Source organism: Pelobates fuscus, chromosome 11, assembly GCF_036172605.1.
Source record: "Pelobates fuscus isolate aPelFus1 chromosome 11, aPelFus1.pri, whole genome shotgun sequence".
NCBI classification, from domain to species: Eukaryota; Metazoa; Chordata; class Amphibia; order Anura; family Pelobatidae; genus Pelobates; species Pelobates fuscus.
Window position 1 is genome coordinate 100,299,778 of NC_086327.1, and position 24,755 is coordinate 100,324,532.

The window sequence follows — 24,755 nt, forward strand, 5'->3', positions numbered from 1 at the left end:
TATTTTGCAATGCTGCAAAAAATGATTAACATTCTAGAAAAAGCACGTAATAATGGTTTTACGGCGAGATCGGAATAAAATGCACTAATTAAATAAATTAAACTATGGTTGTATTTTGATTGGCCTCAATTTCCTCTAGGCCAATTAGAATCCAGCTATCATTCAAATTATGATGAGTGACTTAAAAAATACACAGATGGAAATAAATTAATGGCAGCATTAATTTTAATATAAAATACAGACTTCATGGAGCAATAAATATGCAAAGCAGACACGTTCTATAACTTTTACACATCCATTTGAATTTCTCTTTGTGAGCCCTTGAATGTGAATTGAACTTAGGATAAAGTACAATAAGGAACCTAAAAAGCTTTTCTATAATAAAAAAAAAATTCAATTGTAAAAGTTTGGTCATTCGTATAAACTTAAGGTATAATTTAACCTAAAAGCTCCTTTAAGAAAATCTATTGCACGTTAACACTTTCGTAAATGCTGTGTCCATTTGACTACTTAGGATACAATGAGATCCTCATTCATCTTCATCATCTTCCTCTTTGCTGGGTGCACATCGATGGAAACAATGAACTGTTGTAGCCAAGAAGAAGCTCGAGAATATAGCAGCAATGGAAACAGCGACTCCGGAAAAGATGATAATTAAAAAGTCTGTCAATGACAAGCTGAATTTGCATTCGCTGAAACTGATGTCAGACAGCTCGTGTAGGAAGATTTTCCGTTCATCTAAGGTGCACTGAATTTCTTCTACGCCTAGGGGAAAAAATAAAAATAAGGCCAGCAATGTCAGTTTGATTTTATCCAGAAATGATTGATTGTCAAAGATGACTACTAAAGGGACTGTTAAGCCATGAATGTTAGCAATAGAAATGAAGTATTTGAGATGTAAATTTTGCACACTTAGGGATTTATTATTCACAAAAATCCATGGTTTATTCACAAAATTGCAAGTTCTAGTGAATGGAATACCGAATTCCAAATCTAAGGAAATAGAGCCAAGCTGAGACAGACAATTTACCCATATCAGCTGTTTTATCTGAAATTTTGCTTTCAGGGTTTTAATTTTTTATAATTTTGCATTTAGTGAATAAACCAATATGAAATATATTGATCAAAGTGATGTATTATGAAAAATTCTATAAAATGTATAGATAACTTTTAAAAAGGTGTATATATATATATATATATATATATATATATATATATATATATATATATATATATATATATATATATAAAACAAACACAAAATAATTATATTGATTAAAAATAATTTGAATAAAAATAAGTTTGCATAATATAGGCCAAAGTATTCACGTTGGCAAAATAACAGAGATGGCGAATTTTCTCATTCATTCTGGAAACTTTGTTTAATCATCAAGGAATCTTACAAAGAAAGGGAGAAACGTTGTAAAAAGAATACTTTAAATCAAGTAAGTTGAGTATTCTAAGAGTTATATTTACTCCTGATATTGATATTATACGTCTTGTTTTTATTTTATGGAATGCAATGTGAAGAAATACATACAGTCAGTGGTTTGGTATCTCTTTCACATCCCCACAAACATATTTCAGAATTATATACTGAAGTGTGGACCATCTGGAATTCAAAGTGACTTCAAAGTGAGTTTAACATTTTAGAACAAAACATGAAATTGAACTAAAATATGAAATTGACTTTGTATCACCAGCAATTCGCACTTAAGTAAGTAACCCTGAAAAGACTCTTCCCAAACGTTTCTGTACTATGAAACTGCACTGAACAAACTTTTGTTTATCATTCTGTAGTCCAGTTGCTAATTCCTATCACTAATGCACTAATACCATAAATGGTGAAATAACAATCAAGACTGACCTCAGGAAAGTAGGGTCACTCTGGAACCCAAGTGTTGTTCAGTGTTATCATCTCTTTAGTTTACAAAAAAAAGGGTTTGTTAACAAATGATAACATATATTCCCCTTCTATTGTCCCATAAACACCTTTTTATGCGTAGAACTCTGATAATAGATAATCAATGCAATGCGTCATTTAAATACAGATAATTCAAATCAGTAATTCAAAGTGCAATGCAAATTTCGGACCAAATTAACTCGCTTTAGAACTATTTTCATTTTTGCTATGTTGTCCTATCACTGGAAATTCACTCTTAATTCCTAAGAATTCATAGTAATCTTGCCAAACTTGAATCATCAGTAAAAGCAAAAAAAAAAAAGTGTTTATAAACAAATGAAAAATATATATTTGGGATTTTAAATTTTTGACCAGGATAACAGAGCTGCAGTATATCATAGGTGAGTAGTTTTGGCCTAAACTCTGACATTCCTCCTTCATCAATTTCCAGATTACTGAATTACATTGGATCAGTGGTGTTCAGACTTAAGTGTAATATGTTACATCATTTGTATACCATACATACTCCATTTGAACAAACCGTAACTAGTCCATGTGGTGTGATAAATTAGAATCGCTTCCTGTGCCGTAATCTGCTTTATAGTTTACAAGATTTAAACTGGTAAAAAAAAAATACTACCAATGATTGGGTGATTCTACTGTTTAGTGAGGCTGCCTGTATCTGCAGACAGAAGTGACACTGGAGCCACACTCAAGCATTTCATTGTGGTCTGTTGGTTGTTATTATAATTATTGCCATTTAGATAGCGCCAACAGATTCCGTAGGGATTTACAATATTATAAGAGTGTGGATTTAACTATAAATAGGACAATTACAAGAAAACGTACAGGAACGATAGGTTGAAGAGGACCCTGCTCAAACGGGCTTACAGTCTATAGGATTCTATTCTTATCCCATACACTCTCGTGTAGCAAGGATTTATCCCCCAAGAGAAGATCAACTCAGCATAAGTGAGCAACTCTGTAAACTGATAAAAGTCAGACAGAAGCTGCGTTGTGGCTGCATCAGTTTGCACAAAACCTATGTCACTATTTAGTGAACTGGGCTGTGTGCAGCAACTGGCAGCGTATCTTGGCAGTAGATAGAGCCTAACATAAAGAGTGAGTGTGGTGTGTCCATGACATATTCACTAATTTGATATTAGGCAGACAGAATTATCCTCATCAAAAGCTCTAAGAGGATAGTTGCAATTCTGGCCCATAGAGGGTCCAGGTGGGTCTATGGTATCCATACATCACAAACCGCTCAATGATCCAAACTGGCATGGTGGACATAACTGCACCCTTCGTAATGGTCCATCTCTATGGTCCGTCATTATTATGAGCAGGCCTTTTCTAATACTGGCAAATGAAAAAATAAAAAAAGTTATAGCTGGATTACATCCTTGTGTTCTCCTACTATCAATTAACTTGTAAAAAAAAAAAAAAAAAGTCTTTAAATGTTGTTCAAAAAAGTTTGAAGGCCAAAGTAGGTGTAGCATGAAATTCTGGTTGTTGGCTGGCAGAGAATACAATTAATATATAATATAATATAAGAGCTCCTATTTATAATAAGGTCATTAAACGACAGAATGAACCAATATATTCTTTCTGGAGCAGATCAGTCTAAAAAGAGAAATGATGCATAGTTTTATGAAATAATGCAAGTTCTATTACTAGTAATGGAGCACTACCCCCACCTAAGAGCAGGAAGAGATGCATGAATATGTTTACAATAGAATCAGTAGTGTATTTAGGGTAGGGGAGATCATCCCTTCGTGACATCTGGGAGGGGGTGGATTGTATTGTAGTAAAGCGGAACTGTGACAGAGGCTGTACATACTTATGGTAGACTGGGCCAAGGATCATGCATAGTCTTTGCTGTGATCCCGTTTGCCCACGCTACAATTTGGATAGGTGAGGGTATAACAAGGCACATAACAAGTAGGGAGTAGAGAGATAAATTTGGGACGAGAATAAGTATAAAAAAAACATATAAGTGAGCAGGGTGGATTTAATTAAAATCAGGTGGCTTTAGATAATAATTTAAATCACTAGTCAGTGAGTCTCGATTTAAATCTTGATTTGACAATGTAAAGACCTGATAAAGATTTCATATTTAGAATAACTTCTCAGATTAGTTTAATAGTGAGATCAGAACTGATTTTGTTATATAGCATCATAAATGTATTTATTTATTAATTAAATATTTTACCAGGAAGGATGCATTGAGATTTATCTTGTTTTCAAGCATGTTAATACATAGATAAGTAATGATGAAAGTATTGCAAGGTAAATTATTTCCAGTTTAATAATTTGATTACCCCACTCCCCCCTCCATTAATTAAAGGTGATTTTACTCACCTTTTTTCAATCAATGTGCCGGTCTCGCCGTGGTTGGCTCTGCCTCCATGGCTGAGATCAGGAAAACACAGCCCTGGCCAATCAACATCTCCTCATAGAGATGCATTGAATCAATGCATCTCTATGGTGGACCTTTAGCACCTCCATGAACACCAATGCTACACATTGTGCAGTACTGAAATAGGTAGCACTGCCACTAGAGGTGTTACTAGCTATCAATGTAAACACTGTCATTTCTATAAAAAGGCAATGTTTACAGTGCTAAGGCTGCAGGGACATGCTATAGACACCAGAACTACTACATTAAGCTGTAGTGGTTCTGGTGACTATAACGTCCCTTTAAGTAAAACCATTTTGTATGTGGATATCTTTTTGCCTTCACTGATGCTGGGTAATGCGCATCTGGCTTCTGCCGGTCACTTGTTGGCTGAGAGCGTAAATTCTGAATGACACTCTGTGCAAGGAATATGCACAGTACTTACATTGGCCAACCTGGAATGACGCAATAATGACGCTGTCAGAGGTGGGATTACACCTCTGACAGCAATATAAAATATCTTAATATGTGTGGAGCTGCTAATAGAGACTCCAAGCAACATGACTATTTCAAATCACTGAAGTGGTCATGGTCTTAGAGTAACCCTTTAGGGCAAGGTGTTCATTGTGTGTATATAGATTTACAGAATAACAATGGGATTAAGGACTTTTCCTGAACGTAGCAGGTTTATTTTCTAACATTTTCATTGAGAAAAAGTGCATGTTATCGAGGCAGACAGAAGTTCAATTAACTTGGATTAACGGAATTAATTTAACAATAATGTACATATTGTATGAATACACCGGTCCCTTGGTACTTAAGCAATCCCTATTTCATGCTGAAGAACCTTTGGACAACAAAAAATCTTATATAGAAAACAATATTTTGATAAATGTTTTCTGCCACAAGCTTTTTATTGAAAAAAAATCTAATTTAAATAAAAATATAAAAACTTGCTCAAATCAGAAAAATACAATTTAAATATATTTTAAAAACATATTTGTTATTTATTAATTCATCACTTGGGGATTGAAGAGACACACATAGGGATGGTGAAATTAGGACAAAATAGACAAATGTAAAGGGAATAGACATAGGTGGGTTATGAGGGACACATGTGGACTGGAGAGATGGAGCACAAAACATAACTGAGGTGAGAGAGAGCACAGTATTATGGGGAGAAAAAAAGAGAAGAAAGACATAGATGGCAGACACAAGTGGGGTTCAGGACACGGAAAGGGACACATGGGGGATAAAAAGGTATGAAGCCACAAAAGGGGGTCAGAAAGAGGAAAGAAACACTAATGAGGGAGAGTGAGAGATATACAGCAGCAGGGTGCAGACCAGGAAGGACAAAAATACATTCAGACTCACATACAAAATTCACATATGCATTCACACACTTCACCCAATCCATCTATATTCACACACTAATGCAACAAATTAAGAGACCCTGTGTCAAGTCAGTGACACTAACAAAAATTAAAGGCATTTTTCCTGTCACTCTAAAATGTAATGGGGTTGATAGCAGAGAAATCGGCCAAATATTGTAAGTACGCCTCTAAGTAGGATCAATAACAAAGGGAAAACAGATTTATTCTTTAAGAATTTCCCTTTTGATCACTCGCTGAAAGGTGTTCAGATCAGTAAATAATTTCATAAGTGCCGCAACAGTTACTTCACTGCTGTAATGAAGACGGAGCCCGTAGCAGGTGGTAATTAGATTTTGTAATTATGGATTTCAAATGGCAAATTATTATTTTTACTCAGGCTTGTAACCCATTATAGGATTGCCACATTAATTTAATTAGGGGTCAGATGATGAGGTAATGGGTACTTTCATTGATTTAATTTAACGCAATCTCGGTAGGAAGTGATTATTTTAAAATAGTCTAGACCAGAATATAGAGACTTAATAGAATTACTAACATAAAATACATACAATAAACCAAACATCAAGGCAAGACTACCACTGTCAAATGAAGTCTATGTAGCAAATTAATAATAAAATTGAATTAGTGTATACTTTACTAGAATGCACTCAAATTGATAAGACATAAATTTCCATTATTTATTTATTTTATCTCTGACATTTACACCGAGGAAGGGGAGGGGACAAAAAACAGAGTTTATGTATTTTTCTTTATCACTAAAGAGTTTCCCCCTGGAACAACTAAGAAAGGGGGAGCATGACTGCTGCCCAAGATTGTGGGCTGGGTCAATAAGGCAACAAATGTTATCAAAGTTGGGGTTCTTAAGGAAAGGGAGAGGGAGGGGACTTACCAGTCGGCAGGATCAGTTGAGAGCACCTGACTGTTTTCCCACCCTCCCAGCCCGTTTTTGGTGTTGTGGCTTGTGTCTTGTTTTGTTTTTGTGTTGTCACAGCTTGGTGGGTTTTTCCTGGACAGCACAGCTGGAAAAAGGCACTTTGGGGAGATGACAGCCTGCACGGAGCTGATGGTGAGTAGCCGGCTGTTGAGACTCATGGAACACAATTTGGGAGAACTGTCTGTTGGGCAACCACCCAACAGCTGACAGAGTTGGACAGCGTTTTAAAACTGGTTATGTTAAATAAAGCTATGGCCGTTGCCCTTATCCACTATAATAATGTGTCATGTGTGTTATTGGGGGGCAACGGTTGGGGGGACTGGTATGGGTCAGCAGTCAAATTAAATTGACTGTGTGTTGAGCAACAGGACTTATGACGCTCTGTATAACTTCCAGATGGAGTTGACAGCCAACATGTCAACTTTAAGCCAGTAAAATTACGTGTTTATGGTGTTTATAATGTCCATTCAACTACATTTTTCCCTCTGATTTTCCATCGTATCCCCAGCCTTACCCTCCATACAGTTTCTTAACTATCCCTTCCCACTTTCTTTGCAGAGAACACTTTCTTTGGTCTGCAAGTACATTAACATCTTTCATGCCAAATAGTTTATATTTTGTTGGTCAGAGGGAATGGGCAATCCTCTGCACTGCAATAGTTAAACTTGATATCAAAAACACGATTTAATAGAGGATCTGCAATGGAACTCCCACTAACTGTTTGAGATATATGAATGGCTGCTGTTCAAATAAATGATTTCCCGTGTAAACCCTTTAGCAGCAGTCAAATAGACTGTGAGGACACATCTAATATTTCTAAAACCTCTCTTAAGGCAAGCCTGTTAGAGTGTATATATATATTTACACTTGCGTTGAAAATATAACAAACAAAGAAAGGGGTGCACTCCGAGGTCTTCTAATCAAAGTTTGTGTTTAATCTGGTTTTAAATCAAATTAAAAATCATCTGTGTAACAAAATTGACGTTTCGACCCGATAGGGTCTCTATCAAGATAAAGATACAATTCTTCATAAAGAACTTATTTCTAGTGTTGGTAGGTGGGGAGCCTAACATTGCAAATTGCTGTGGATTACTTCACCAAGATAAAAGGTAACAGAAAGGACACCGGGGGCAGTTATTAATTAAAGTAGCTCGATTTAGGTAAAGGATACATTTCTAAAGCATCATTCATGCATAGAACACCCTTTCATTGCAAAAGGTTTCCAATTTTTCATCTAATTTTTCTACTCTCTGACACGAGACTCTGACCTCTAGCTATGGATATGATAGCCTGTAAAAAGGCTCCCTTCCCCGTATGAAATAAGCAAGATTCAATGATTAATATTCAGTTGCAGCTTAATCAGGGTAAACTATTGATATACAGGAAAGAGGAGACTGCGTGCGACCAAAAGTAAAGTTTTTTTCTAGATCCTCAAATGTCTATTTACAATAAAAGAGGAGAAACGTGAGCAATGTGTGTTTAACCTGACCTGATCATGTATTTTTTGCAGTTCCCAATGGACGTGAAGTCCTAGAAGACATCACGAGGTCAAGAGTGGATATGTCTGTGTTTTCTAGGAATTATTATTTATTAACAACAACATAAGCCGGTGTTTAAATACCAGATAAGGACAGCTGGAAAAAGCTGTCACTCTCAATATCCTCTCTCAGTTGTGGTTGCTCTTTTAAAAGTAAAAATCCAACAAGTTTTACAATAGAATTAATTATAAGCAGAGTGCTGTTTACGAGAGTCAATAGATAAAATTTCTCTTTTAAGGAAAAAAGCGTATTAACAAAATATCAGTTATATGTAACAATATTGATTTTAAAGCATAGTTATAGAATTTGGTTTCATTCTTTGACCTAATCAGATCACCCTAGATGGAATTATGCATTCATGAAAATCAGACTATGGCTGTTTAATGAAAGGACAAGTAACACCTCAACGCTATTTTTAACATAATGATCTTTATCAAGTTTTGAAAGGAAATAGATTCTTCGTTAAATTAAATATAGGTAAAAAAAATACGAGGGTTGTTGGGCTGATATTAGGAGGGGCTTAAGTCCATATATGTAGGAGGGCCAATAAAAATGTACCCTTTGTTAAATTAAATATAGGTAAAAGAAAATACGAGGGAAAACTCAACCTTATATTTAGTATATGACAGGATCCTTCAGCCATGTACATACAGAACACCCTGGGATCAGAAATTGTACAATATAGGAAATATTTTAAGAAATATTTTTTAAGAAAAGCTACTCTTTACCATATGTATATCAGCCGTTTAGTCGTGATTAATTAATCCTTGCTAAATCTCAAGGCATTCATGAAAAACTGTCATCTTAAAAAAAAATGTAGATCTGACTAATAAAGCATGTATTTGTCAGAGATTTTTTTTTTTTTTTTTTTATAAAGGGATTGAATTGTGATAATTGCCAATGGCATAGTTTGCTATAAGTGTAAATTTACATTTCTAAAAGTGGAATAATAAATGTTGCACTTCATGAAAAACAAATTTCTAATATGAACAATCAAAGCATTATTGTTAATGAAATGCCGCTGATTTGAGATGACTGAAGGAAAAAAATAAGGAAAGAGAAAGAAAGTGTATAACACACAATCAGCAATCGAGTTATTAATCTTATAGATTTAAAAGGACAATCAAGGCTGGAATAGACAATATATATGTAATGTATTTAAATGTGAAAAAACAATAAAGAAAAATAATGATAAGGGAAAAACATATTAAGATTTGACGTTCCTGAAGAAATATAAGATCTTAACTATAACTCGTGGAAATGTAGGTATTGGCATTCATATCAATTCACTGGTTGGCATTGAAACCGCTGTAGCTGAGGGAATGAGTTACGATCCTAAGTTTAAAGATCCATCATGTTTGCTATTACAGCTTGCAGGCTGGATTCTATGCATATGGAGCAAATAACCAACTCCTTAAAAGAGCTTTTGCGTTTCTCATCTGTATTAAACAGTCCACCCATTATTTTATTAGAAATCAAATCTTACATACAGCCTTACAATCCATATTGTTGTAAACCCAATACAACCTATTGTTATGAATTTCATACTGGTTACAGTTACCAATTCAATAAATTCTACTATTAAAAGCTTTACTCTGCCTATTAGAAATTCTAAGCTGCCTCTAGCAGGGCTGCCATCAGGGGATGACAACCATGACTGTTGCCACGGGCCCGGCAGTCCTGATCGCTGTATATATGTGCAGCTGCGGGCCCCTGGCTCCCTGTACATGTAAATTACAGCTCCTCACGCTCATTAACTCTCGTGAGTTAACTCTCCCCTGCAAGTACAGGGAGCCGGGAGCCCCACCATGCCACTGGACCACCAGGGAATGGAATCTCCCCCTCCCTAGACCAGGTAAGAAGCAGTGAGGGGGGAATAACATTTATTACATTTAATGTGGAAACATTTACACAACATGCATACACTAGTACAACACACACTCTGCATTCACTACACACTAACACACACTCTGCTTTCATTACACTAACACACACTCTGCATTCATTACACTATCATACTTTGCATTCACTACACCAGCACATACTCTGCATTCACTACACCATCACATATTTTGCATTCACTACACCAGCACATACCCTGCATTCACTACACCAGCACATACCCTGCATTCACTACACCAGCACATACTCTGCATTCACTACACTATACACACACTCTGCATTCACTACACTGATACATACTCTGCATTCAATACACTATACACACACTCTGCAGTCAGTACACTGACACATACTCTGCATTCACTACGCTAGCACACACTCTGCATTAACTATACACACAGCATCCACTACACAAACATCCTGCATTCACTATACACACACTACATCCACCACACATTCAAACACTCTGCATTCACTATACACAGACACTGCGTCTAATACACACAAACACTACATCCATTAGACTTGCACTCTGCATTCATTACACTCATTCTAATTCACATCCACTATACACACCACATTTAGTCCTGCATCAGTGAGCGGACTCGGTAGGAGCCCTGTGGGTGGACTCGTGGGTGCGTCCCAGGAGCCCAGACCGTAAACTTTGACAGGGCCCAGGCCTCTAGATACCATTAGGGGTGTAGCTAGGTTGGGGCTTACAAGAACTGGTGCCTTGAATGGTTTGCTCAAAATCCCTAGGTATACTTTTAACACCATCTCATTGTAAGCTCTACGTTTCAACTACTGAGAGAATAATAACGTCTCTAATAGCATAATTTGTGACTGCCTCTGTGATGTACCATACGAGAGCAAATTATGCAGAACAGTGTGGGGTATTGTTGTGGGTGCAGAGTTTTAATGCAGTGAGGTGAAGGGTTAATACACCAGATATGGACTTTGAAAAGTTTATGCAATACTTATTAGGAGGGGCTTAAGTCAATATATGTTGGAGGGCCAATAAAAATGTACCCTTGGGCTACAGCCCTAGGTATTATTGCCACCTTCCATTGCCCCTGGTTACTAATCTCATAATGCCCATTTTAATAAACCTAATGCTACCATTCTCATACTGCGTATTACTATCACCCCATACTGCCTATACACCCTCTTCTAAATTATTATGCAAATGATATTTTTCTCATTTACCTAAATAATTGATGTAAATAACAGTCAGCATAATTTTCATGTTATCAACTATTAGGAGTACAATTCAAATTTTATTGAACAAACCTCCTAATGATAACAGTATTTTTAAACATAAAAAACGTACAATGCACTGTCAGTGGTGTATCTTGGTTTTGTGCTGCCCTAGGCAGGACAAAACTCAGACACCCCCCCCCCCGCGCGCGCACGCGCGCCACCCCCACCCAACCCTTCCCCCCTGCCCCGCCTTCTAAATACACACACATTCACTGACAGATACGCATACACTAGCTAACAGACACACACAGTCAGACACACACAGTCGGACACACACAGTCGGACACACACAGTCGGACACACACACACACACACACACTAACAAACACACACAGTCGGACACACACACCAACAGACACACACAGTGAGACACACACACCAACAAACACACACAGTCGGACACACACACTAACAAACACACACAGTCGGACACACACACACACACACACTAACAAACACACACAGTCAGACACACACACTAACAAACACACACAGTCGGACACACACACACTAACAGACACACACAGTGAGACACACACACTAACAAACACACACAGTCTGACACACACACTAACAGACACACACAGTGAGACACACACACTAACAAACACACACAGTCGGACACACACACACTAACAGACACACACACTAACAGACACACACTGTCGGACACACAGTCAGACACACACAGTCAGACACACACACTAACAGACACACACACACTAACACACACACTAACAGACACACACACACACTAACAGACACACACACACACACACTAACAGACACACACACTATCAGACACACACACTATCAGACACACACAGTCAGAGACACACACACTCACATTAACACATTTTTTTTTTTTATTATTTACTCCCCCCCCCCCTACCTTTGGGAATGCTGGGGGTGGGGGGGTTCTCCAATTCCCTGGTGGTCCAGTGGCTGCAGGACGGCACTGGCGGGCAGGCTGGGCGGCCGGCGAGGGAGCTCTTCCCCTGAGCTCTCTGCTCAGCTCCCTCGCGCGCCGCCCGCAGAGTGAGGCTGGGAGGCGGAGCCGGAATATGACATCATATTCCGGCTCCCAGTCTCACTCTGCGGGCGGCGCGCGAGGGAGCTGAGCAGAGAGCTCAGGGGAAGAGCTCCCTCGCCGGCCGCCCAGCAACCAGCAACCAGCCCAGCATGTCTGTTAGCCGCAAGGCTAACAAGACATTTGCCTTGGGCATTTGGGGGCGGCGTTTTTTGCCGCCCCCTGGAAAATGCCGCCCAAGGCAAATGCCTTGTTTGCCTCGCGGCTAATACGCCCCTGTGCACTGTTCCAAATTATTACACACAGTAAGTTTCAAAACACTTTATAGGTTGTAAAAAACTGAAAATTGTCATGTGTTGTGTTTGCAGCATATTTACTGAAATCAAAAGCTATTTCAATCAAACTTATAACAACATTTTAACTTTTTATACATTTTAACAGGTCACGTTCCATTTTAACATAGGACCCCTTATTTGATAGCAGCTTCACAAGTCTTGCATCCATTGGACTTGTGAGTTTTTGGACAGTTTCTGCTTGAATTTGTTTGCAAGCTGTCAGAATAGCCTCCCAGAGCTGCTGTTTGGATGTAAACTGCCTCCCACCCTCATAGATATTTTGCTTGAAGATGCTCCAAAGGTTCTCAATAGGATTGAGGTCAGGGGAGGATGGAGGACACACCATGACTTTCTTTCCTTTTTTCCCCATAGCAGCCATTGATGCAGAGGTATTCTTTGCAGCATGAGATGGTGCATTGTAATGCATGAAGATGATTTTATTACGGAAAGCATAGTTCTTCCTTCTGTACGAGGGAAGAAAGTGGTCAGTCAGAAACTCCACATACTTTGCAGAGGTCATCATTACACCTTCAGGGACCCTAAAGGGGCCGACCAGCTCTCTTCCCATGATTCCGGTCCAAAACATGACTCCACCACCGCCTTGCTGACGTCGCAGCCTTGTTGGAACAGGGTGGCCGTCCACCAACCATCCACTAAACCATTCATCTTGACCATCCAGGGTTGCACGGCACTCATCAGTGAACAGGACTGTTTGAAAATTAGTCTTCATGTATTTTTCTGCCCAATGCAGCCGTTTCTGCTTGTGAGCATTGGTTAGTGGTGGCCGAATAGAAGGTTTATGCACAGTTGCAAGACTCTGGAGGACTCTACACCTTGATGTCAGTGGGACTCCAGAGGCACCAGCAGCTTCAAATATCTGTTTGCTGCTATGTAATGGTATTTTAGCAGCTGCTCTCTTGATCCGATGCATGGATCAGGCAGAAATCTTCCTCAATGTGCCTTTATCTGCACAAACCCGTCTGTGCTCTGAATCAGCCACAAATCTCTTAATAGTGCGATGATCACGCTTAAGTTTTTGTGAAATAACTAATGTTTTCATACCTCGTCCAAGGCACTTAACTATTTCACTCTTTTCGGCAGCAGAGAGATCCTTTCTCTTCCCCATATTGCATGAAAATGGTGTTCTGCTTAATAATGTGGAAAACCCTCCTTTAGTAGTTTTTCCTTAAATTGGGCTAACCTGACAATCTAATTATCAAAGGTGTCCAAGATTGTTTTCAGTGATCAAAAGAGCCCTGAGACACAATACCATCCATGAGTTAAACTGAAAAACAAAATATTTAAGCTTTGTGACACTTAAATATAATTTGCATAATCATTTGGAACAGGGTGTAGATACCAGCGTAATATTGCTAATTACTATCACCCCATAATGCCCATTGTTACCAGCCTCATACTGCTTACTACTATCAACCCATAATAGTCCATACTGCCTATTATTACTATCCATATACTGCCTATTATTACTATCCCCATACTGCCTATTATTACCATCCCTATACTGCATATTAGAGATGTCCCGAATAGTTCGCTGGCGAATAGTTCCTGGCGAACATAGCTTGTTCGCGTTCGCCATATGCAATGTTCGGTCCACCCCCTATTCGTCTTCATTGAGTAAACTTTGACCCTGTACCTCACAGTCAGCAGACACATTCCAGCCAATCAGCAGCAGACCCTCCCTCCCAGACCCTCCCACCTCCTGGACAGCATCCATTTTAGATTCATTCGGAAGCTGCATTCTTAGTGAGAGAAGGGACAGTGTAGCTGCTGCTGATTTAATAGGGAAATTGATAGCTAGGCTAGTGTATTCAGTGTCCACTACAGTCCTGAAGGACTCATCTGATCTCTGCTGTAAGGACAGCACCCCTAAAAGCGCATTTTAGGGCTAAAACATCAGTCTGCTTTTTTTTTCTGTTGCCTGACTGCCTGCCAGCGTGTGTGTCAGGCTCACAGCGTATACTGTGCCCACTTGCCCAGTGCCACCACTCATATCTGGTGTCACAATAGCTTGCATTTAAAAAAAACTAACTTTTTTGACTGTAATATAATAGCAGTCAGTTTCCTTCACACGTGTGCGTTTCAGGGCCTGCCAAGGCACAGTGTCACACCAGTGCAACTCATATCTGGTGTAACAGTAGTGTACATTATAACAGTAGTGTATTATTTCACAGTCAAATTTCTAGTTTTTTTTTTTAAATGTACACTACTGTTACACCGGATATGAGTTGCACTGGTGTGACACTGTGCCCTGGCAGGCCCTGAAACGCACACGCATGAAGGAAACTGACTGCTATTATTTCACAGTCAAATTTCTATTTTTTTTTTTTAATGTACACTACTGTTACACCAGATATGAGTTGCACTGGTGTGACACTGTGCTCTGGCAGGACCTGAAACGCACACGCGTGAAGGAAACTGACTGCTATTATTTCACAGTCAAAAAAGTGTTGTTTTTTTTAAATGTACACTACTGTTACACCAGATATGAGTTGCACTGGTGTGACACTGTGCCCTGGCAGGCCCTGAAACGCACACGTGTGAAGGAAACTGACTGCTATTATTTCACAGTCAAATTTCTAGTTTTTTTTTTTTTTTATGTACACTACTGTTACACCAGATATGAGTTGCACTGGTGTGACACTGTGCCCTGGCAGGCCCTGAAACGCACACGTGTGAAGGAAACTGTAGATGAGCGTGAAGAGGAAGAGGAAGAGTTGTGGTCACTATCACCACCAGAAACAGCCTTATCAGCATCGCTTGCTGGACCTGCGGCAACGCTGGAAGAGGATTGTGAGAAAGAGGAATCAGAGGAGGAATGTGGCTTTGAGGAGGAGGAGGAAGACCAACCACAACAGGCATCCCAGGGTGCTCGTTGTCACCTATCTGGTACCCGTGGTGTTGTACGTGGCTGGGGGGAAGAACATACCTTCAGTGAGATCACTGAGGACGAGGAACGGGACATGAGTAGCTCGGCATCCAACCTTGTGCAAATGGGGTCTTTCATGCTGTCGTGCCTGTTGAGGGACCCTCGTATAAAAAGGCTGAAGGAGAACGACCTGTACTGGGTGTCCACGCTACTAGACCCCCTCGGTATAAGCAGAAAGTGCCTGAAATGTTACCGAATTACCGTAAGTCGGAAAGGATGCAGCAGTTCCAAAATAAATTAAAAAGTATGCTTTACACAGCGTATAAGGGTGATATCAAAGCACAATGAGAATTTAACAGGGGAAGAGGTGAATGTAATCCTCCTCCTCCCACGACCACGCCGGCAAGGACAGGACGCTTTACAGACGTGTTGTTGATGGAGGACATGTGGAGCTTTTTAAGTCCTACGCATCGCCACAGCCCTTCGGGGTCCACCCTCAGAGAACGACTCGACCGACAGGTAGCAGACTACCTCGCCTTAACTGCAGATATTGACACTCTGAGGAGCGATGAACCCCTTGACTACTGGGTGTGCAGGCTTGACCTGTGGCCTGAGCTATCCCAATTTGCAATAGAACTTCTGGCCTGCCCCGCTTCAAGGGTCCTGTCAGAAAGGACCTTCAGTGCAGGAGGAGGTATTGTCACTGAGAAGAGAAGTCGCCTAGGTCAAAAAAGTCTAGATTACCTCACCTTTATTAAGATGAATGAGGGATGGATCCCGAAGGGACTGACAGTGGGCGATACATTCGACTAAACAAGGCCTGATGAGGGGGGCGTAACAGGGGTGAAACTGATAAGAATAGTACTACTTAACACACCACTCCTATCTGGTGGCACATTAGATTGCACGCGCAGTGCCCCAAATTTGAAATAGGAGGACCGACCAATCTTATTCCATCTCCCGGTTCCTAAAATCGATGCCATATACACGTCCCCTGATAGTAGATGTAACAGGGATTAAACTGATAGGAATAGTACTACTTAACACACCTTATAATAACGCAGAGAGAGGCAACGCAGAGAGAGGAGTCTGAAGAAGAGGAGTCAAAGGAGGAAGGTGGCTTTGAGGAGGTGGAAGACCAAACACAGCAGGCGTCCCAGGGGGGTTGTTGTCACCTTTATATAAAGGTGTTGGTGTTGTACATGGCTGGGTGAAGGAAGAGACCTTCAATGACATCAGTGAGGACAAGGAACAGGACATGGCTAGCTTGGTATCCAACCTTGTGCAAATGGGGAGTTTGCGGTTGTGCAAATGGACTGTTTGCGGTTGTCTGCGGTGCGTTAAACGGGGAGTTTGGTCTGTCACTGTGAAGCGGGCATAACCCTTACACTACCTGATCGATACAACATCATACCTGATGTTTTAAAGCACGTTATTCCAAACAATTTAGGAATGTTAGGTGATTTATGCCCTTTATGGATTAAAACCAGACTCTGCATCAACTATGTAATTTTCCATGGGAGTTTCGCCGGTTCGCCCGTTCGCGAACATTTGTGGAAATTTGCGTTCGCCATTCGCGAACGGAAAATTTTATGTTCGTGACATCTCTACTGCATATTATTACCATCCCTATACTGCCTATTATTACTATCCCTATACTGCCTATTATTACTAACCCTATACTGCCTATTATTACTATCCATATACTGCTTCGCGTCATGACCGCATTACCACCTCAGGTGTGCATTATTTTTCTAATAATTCAATGGCCTGCCATCAATTATTCCTTACACATTTGATGTCCAGTCCATTAGAGCTTTGATATATGGAATAATGCTGGTGTATTGGCCTTCTTGTTACTCATAACAATCAGTATGTGAAGGGACCTGGAAGCACTTTATGTATCATGTACACTATGTTCACTTTCATACAAAGTACATGCATGCAGTCACATAACTGACAGTATTATGACTGAGTAGGGGAATAAATGAAAACGGAGATGATTGTAAAGAAAGTGGCCGTGCTGAGGAAGGGGTCAGAGTATTGACGAATGGGCTTGACTAGGAAGAGGAGGAAGGATTCATGAAGAGTATAAAGTTAATCGGATGTATGGGCATTAATGACATGAGTTAACAGCAAGGTAGAATGGGCATGACTAGGTAAGGGAAATATCTGGCAAGACTAAGAAGGAAAGAGCAGAGGAGTATGTGTATAACTGGAAGATATATGGGGAATTCATTGTGAGATATATCATTGGAAAGGATGAATTGGAGAAAAAATGTTTGGGAGGGATGCATTTGGAGTAATATGGCACGTGTGATATACATGCAGAATGGAAAAGGGAGATAGCTGGAGAAATGTAATGTGACTCATAAGAGATGAATTTGAGGAATATGTCTCAGAGTAATACATAATAGGTGAAATTAATATTGAACAAAACATGGAAATGTGGGAGAATTTGAGGGAACTGTACCAGGGATATAAGAGGTTGAGAGCAGTAGTCTATTCAATGAACTGCAGGTCAGTGACCATTGATATTAATTGAATCTAGAGTTAAGGGGCTGGTAGGCTATATCATTAGAGAGGAGCATTGGAGAGGAGCAGCACAGAAAGTGAAGTATGAAAGATTAAAGAGTGCAAAGGACATGTTTCATTATATTGTAACAGTTTTTTTATAGTGCACTGTGTGGGTGTGGAGGGGGTTGGGATTTTATGGAAGGTCATGGGCATCACTATGTCCTTGGATCCAGGCAGCACAACGTTTTGGGTAAGTGTGGTGCTAAAGGTAGTATCCCATAAAAATCTGGTACATGATACATACTGGCTGAAGAAGGTTGCTGGATAAGCAAGGTAACAAAAGCAAGGGTTACAGTAAGCTTTAGGGTTAGGGGGTGCTTTGCAGAACATAAATTTAGGGAATTTAGGGTAAAGGTTAGATTTAAAATTAGGGTTAGATTTAGAGAGGAGATTTATAGTTGGAGATTCATGACACTTATAGTTATAGTTACGGTTATAATAACAATTCATTTCAGTGCTACATATGGGTTTGGGTTAGAATTTAGGGATAAGCTAAATGAAACCATAATTTTGAACCTCGCCTTAACTTTATTATTTTTCAATTTTTATTTATAGGAATTTTCAATGTTTATACAAAGACTCTATCAGGAATACAGACAGAAAAGAAATGAGGAACTGCTTTTTTTGTCTCAATAAAATCAGTGGTAGGACGGCGAGATTCAATGTAATACACAAAGTCATGTTCGAGTCATGTTCAGTTTAACAAGTCAGAGTAGCAGTACAGTTAAATCCACCAAAGGTAAGAGTCTAATTGACCTGTCATCAGTGAGGAGACCATCAGACAATTATTTCTGCTTTGAAGCGGCATCATTGGAGGTCATACTAAACAGAGGCTGCTATCATGTTTGCGGTCTGAGACAAGTGATTACTTCTAAAGGAAGAAGAATATAAGTAGGAGAGAAGTCATGTCCAGATATGAGAAGATGGGAGGAAGAAAAAGAGAGAAAAAAAAGAGGTGGAGAAAGAGACCCTGTTAGCTGTGGGTGGGCACACAAAGGATCCCGCAGCCACATACTCCCATGCTGCCCATCACTCAAGACAGCAGATGTAGAACTGACAAGTTCTCCATATCTCATTGTGGCATTCCAGGTGCCCTTTGAGCATAGCAGTGTTTTCCTCCAGCCTCCAAATCTTATCTATCCTCCCCATTCAATCCTGGAATGGGGGGAGGGGGGAAGCTGAACTTCCTCTTAACACTACATTTCACAAGTCCTTGTTGGAACATTTTAAATAAAGTATATGATATTCAGTTGTTCCTTCACTTGACGCAGGGCACAAGCTGAAGATTATTAGCTTTAGCTTACTTTATAATGCTAATTGAATGTTAAATGTGGATAACGCACATGTTTAACACTGTTTAAACACGACACCTGCATGTAATACCAGGCACTGCAAACAGCACAAAGCATAATTTGAAAGATGTTATACCGTGAGCTCTGTCAACCACAGAGGACACTGCAACCTAAAGTTCACCTACGGGCACCTTCCAATGCATAACACAAAGCAATGAACATGCACAGAGTTACAGCCATGACAACAGAGACACCAAGAGAACAAACTAAACAAAACGAAACAGCAAAGAGAACAAAAGCCAGGTTCGGACAGGTTTAGTTGTCCTTGCTACAACAGATACAGGCGACATCCCAACTTCTAACCCTGTATAGAACATTACACATTTTTCAAAAACTATAGTCATACTCTCTACCTCCCAATAACCTTACATACTCATTTTCCCCATTGTTATTGATCCAATGTGCATCTTTTTATTTTTCAGCTTTAATTTTCTTAGTTGTGTTTGCACTTTAAAACCCCTTAAGGACCAAACTTCTGGAACAAAAGGTAATCATGACATGTCACACATGTCATGTGTCCTTAAGGGGTTAAAACAGCACTGAGAAGATTGCAGTCACCACAATACTAGATTTCAATGGACGAGATTTGCCAGCCTTCTGTCAGCAGTGTCTGTGGAATTCTGATTCAGCTATTAGGCTAGGCATTTAACAGTATCCGTGTAACTGACAGCCAGATCCCTGCCAACACCTGAAATGAAGCTGGCGTGCAAGTCATGTGCGCAACGAGAGGACTTTCACAATTGTTTTCTATTATGTTTCCACACAACACAGAGTAAGGATGGAATAGGGCCAGAATCAACTTAATGGGCCTGATTTTAAGCATTAAAATAGCATAGATAAAGATTTAGAGGCAACTCTTTCTGACGTATCAGAAAATGTTTAACTATCAAGTCAGTTTTAAAAAGATCAAAAAAGATTTTTAGTTACGTAAACATACTGTCATATTCATCTAAAAGACAAGACGACTGTAGTTCTGTTTATACATAGACGTGAAGACTAATCATTTAAATTGTGTAGCAAACAGTACGAACATTATTCAACTAAAATAATAAACACAGATCCTACTACTGTGGCAAAGCAAACAGATATATAATTATGAGGCTAAGGAAGAAAATAAACAAACAAATTAATGGAGTAACTAATTTAAAAAGAGAGCACATACCAGAAAGAAGGTGCATAGTATTTAAGACCCTCTAAATTTACAAATATATTTTTTAGTTATAAGTTATATTTACACAATTATAAATAATTCTCCTAAAATATTACCGAGAGTCCATAAAATGCATATAATAATCAGTCTCCTAATCCTTTGGGAATCCTTGTTTTCAATAAGCTTTTCTTTTGAAGAAGTATGGAGGAGAAGTTATCATTATGACTTGGTGGGGGCACATGATCAATCGCCTTGAAATGTGACAGTTGGAGTTGATGTCAGTGAGGAAATGCTTGACAACAGGTGTATCTTTGTTACCATCCCAGCAAACTCTGACTGAACTCCCATCAGGTTCAGCCACCACTGAACCTTAGGGAAGTCACCCACCTGCATCTAAAATGTAGGAAACAGGAGGGTGGCTTAAAAATGTTGCATGTGTGTGTCTGTCTGTATGTGTGTCTGTATGTATGTGTCCCTGTGTATGTGTGTGTGTCTGTATATGTGTGTATGTGTCTCTGTGTATGTGTGTGTCTGTGTCTGTGTCTGTGTGTATGTGCCTGTATGTATGTGTGTGTCTCTGTGTGTGTTTGTTTGTCTGTATGTATGTTTGTTTGTCTGTATGTATGTGTGTGTTTGTGTGTCTGTGTGTATGTATGTAGGTACACACAGGCCACATGGAGCCCAGTCACACTGTTAAATAGTTGCAGCACCTATTGGCAGGCCCCATGTGTGAGAACCATCTAATGGGCTCCCTGCAGTTTGGGAACTCTGGCGCATCCACACCAGTGGTTGTTCCAGCACTGTCTGCATTGTATTGTTATCAGTCCTCTTTTTGGTATAAAGTAGAGTTCAATTGTAAATCTGTAATATTAAATTCAAAGTAAAGAAAATATCAGACAAACATAAAACTAATTGCAAATAAATAAACATAGTGTTAAATTCAAGTAAGGAGAGACCAAGATCCAAGACTTTATTTCTCATTGCCTGATCACAGCATGAACAAGTCGTCAATAAATGTTGTATACAAGATTAAAGGGACACTGAGCACCATAACTGCTCATCTCATTTAAATAATTATATTGTCTGGAGTCCGCAGGTGATGCCTTTCCATCCAGCATTAGATCATTTTTAATGTTTAAATGCTGAACAAGAGTCCCCAGCAGCCTATACTCTCTGTGGGTCTTGGACTAATTTAGAAGCAGCAATATGTGGAGGGTGATTGGCTGAGAGTGTCAGCTGACCTAATTTTGCCTGTCAGAGTGCCATTGCAGGTATGAATCGGTATGACTACAAGGAAGTGTATAATCTATGCCTTAGACACACTGCCAGTGAGGGAGGGCCTATGGGAAGCCAGGGTCCCTCATTCATTGTTGGACTGCTCAAAAATGGTGTTTTAACACTGAATGGAGGAACAGTGCCGTGGAACTCGGGTGCCTGCAGTGTCCTTTTAAATTCTCTAAACACCTATCCAGAATGTGTTTTTCTTGAAAGCATTTAGAAAATCTTTTGCATAAACTGTTGTCATGGTGCCCCTCTAAAGTCTCAACATTTTGCCACCCCAAAAATCATTTTGAAGAAAATATATAATGTCAGAGTAAGCTTCAGAATCTCAGCTGCCTTTTGGATTGTATAAGAACATTACGTACTACCTCTATTTCCAGTATGTGAGGTATAACAGTGTGTAAATTGATTACATCAGTGGTAATTTTTAGGAAGACAATATGTTTTAAGTATCCAAATCCCTTTCACCCTCTTTCCTGCCATGGGACTGGTTGCCAACCAAATGAGTTTACAGATGCTGCACTGGAATATGCAAATATGCATTTTCATCAGACATTTGTCACCACCATACTGATGTGAGTGAAGAGCCCAAACACTAAAATATAGAGATAGGTTGACTGAGAGGAGATTCTTTTTTTTTTTTTTTTTTTAGGGTAAAATGCAATTTACTAACTGGAATAATTAAACGGTGCCAGTGGAAATAAAATAACTAGAGCAGTGCTCCATAAGAATGTAAACTTACCTTGAGACTATTCTGCACTTTCAGGTACCAATGTGCCCTGAGCTGAGCATTTTTGTTATTTTGCCAGATATTCCGAGACATTCTAGATTTATTCAAATGGTGTTAACAGTTGCCAGGAAGTCCATTCTACATACCTGGATTTTCTTGGACAAGCCAACCCTGGCTTGTCCAAGAAAATCCAGAACTAAATTAGACTATTTGTGTAAAATGGAGTAGGTGGAGGCCTCCCACCATAAGGAGCGAGTGGTTTCTAATGTCTTTTCTTATTGGGTGCCTTACGTTCAACCATTGGATACACCAATAAAGAGCTTAACCCTCAAACCTTTCAATTTACTAACTTGTATTTTTTAAGAGCTCTTTGGGGACAATTTCCAGTTTGACTTATTTAATGAGGAGGGAAGGGTACTCCTGACGTAACTTTTATTTTTATTTTTTTTATTTCTGACAAAAGGGTACTTTCGTATAGAACCAATTATCAATTGTTTTGTTTGTTTAGTCTTATTTTTCTTGTTTCACAAGGGATGTTCAATCATGTAATCCAGACACACATTTTGTTCTCAGTAATATGCTTAAAATCTAAAAAATGTTTTTTGGGGAAAAAAAGGATGGAAACTGAAGCTACATAAGACATTCAGCAGACTACATATATTTGGGTGTACAAACATATATGTCGGAAAAGTGAGATATACTGTTAAATAGCTGTGAAGTGAATGCAAGTAATGTTATGTGATATATTGGTTTCTGCAAGTAAATTGAGCTCATTCTGTCTGAAACTTCAACTTGTATTCTATACATCTACTGACCTGGCTTCCACCCGCAAATACACATCTAGCACACATTCATTATACACAGATACAAAGTTAAACTGCATTCTCTGTGTAGATTATTTTTTCTGAATTGTACAAGAAGGTTTATAAATTTGTATGGGCATCGAGAATATATGAGGCATAGTGATGTCGCGAACATAACATTTACGGTTCGCGAACGGCGAACGCGAACTTCCGCAAATGTTCGTGAACAGGCGAACCGCCATAGACTTCAATAGGCAGGCGAATTTTAAAACCCACAGGGACTCTTTCTGGCCACAATAGTGATGGAAAAGTTGTTTCAAGGGGACTAACACCTGGACTGTGGCATGCCGGAGGGGGATCCATGGCAAAACTCCCATGGAAAATTACATAGTTGATGCAGAGTCTGGTTTTAATCCATAAAGGGCATAAATCACCTAACATTCCTAAATTGTTTGGAATAATGTGCTTTAAAACATCAGGTATGATGTTGTATCGATCAGGTAGTGTAAGGGTTACGCCCGCTTCACAGTGACAGACCAAACTCCCCGTTTAACGCACCGCAAACAACCGCAAACAGTCCATTTGCACAAATGCAAACTCCCCATTTGCACAAGGTTGGATACAAGCTAGCCATGTCCTGTTCCTTGTCCTCACTGATGTCATTGAAGGTCTCTTACTCCACCCAGCCACGTACAACACCAAGGGTCCCCGAAAGGTGACAACAAGCCCCCTGGGACGCCTGCTGTGTTTGGTCTTCCACCTCCTCAAAACCACCTTCCTCCTCTGACTCCTCTTCATCAGACTCTTCTCTCTTTGCGTTGCCTCTCTCTGCGTTATTATAAGGTGTGTTAAGTAGTACTATTCCTATCAGTTTAATCCCTGTTATGTCCCCTATCAGAAGACAACCCTGGAGAAGGTCCCAGCGGGACTTCACCAACTAATGATAAAGAAGAAGCTACAGGTTCCAGCCCTGACAGAGACTGGCGGACAGCTCCAGAAACACAGTTGGTCCCTTCTATCTCTGCTCCTTCTCCTTCTTCCCCCTCATCTGGATTGAATCCTGAAAGTCCCAGCTTTGTCCCTCATTCACCAGTTAGGGACTCTAACTCTATACGAGGATCTGGACCTCTGTCTACCAGATCCCTCTCCAATGGTGTGGGCGAAAGACCCTGTAATTAAGAAATTAGTGGACAACCACCAAGCAACCTAGGTAGAGGCAGAAGAAATCGGAGGGCCCCGAGATTCTTGACCTATGACAACATTGGGGAACCCACATAT

General features: G+C 39.6%; 1 protein-coding gene across 1 annotated transcript in view; it reads right to left on the reverse strand.

The window, feature by feature from the left end:
• Positions 1-326: 326 nt before the first annotated feature.
• LRRC38 (leucine rich repeat containing 38) overlaps positions 327-24,755 on the reverse strand; it is a 53,933-nt gene continuing 29,504 nt past the window's right edge. The window contains exon 2 of the mRNA XM_063437054.1: positions 327-765. Within this exon, the coding sequence (XP_063293124.1) occupies positions 530-765 (236 nt within the window). The 3' untranslated portion in view covers positions 327-529. The remainder of the gene's footprint in view (positions 766-24,755) is intronic.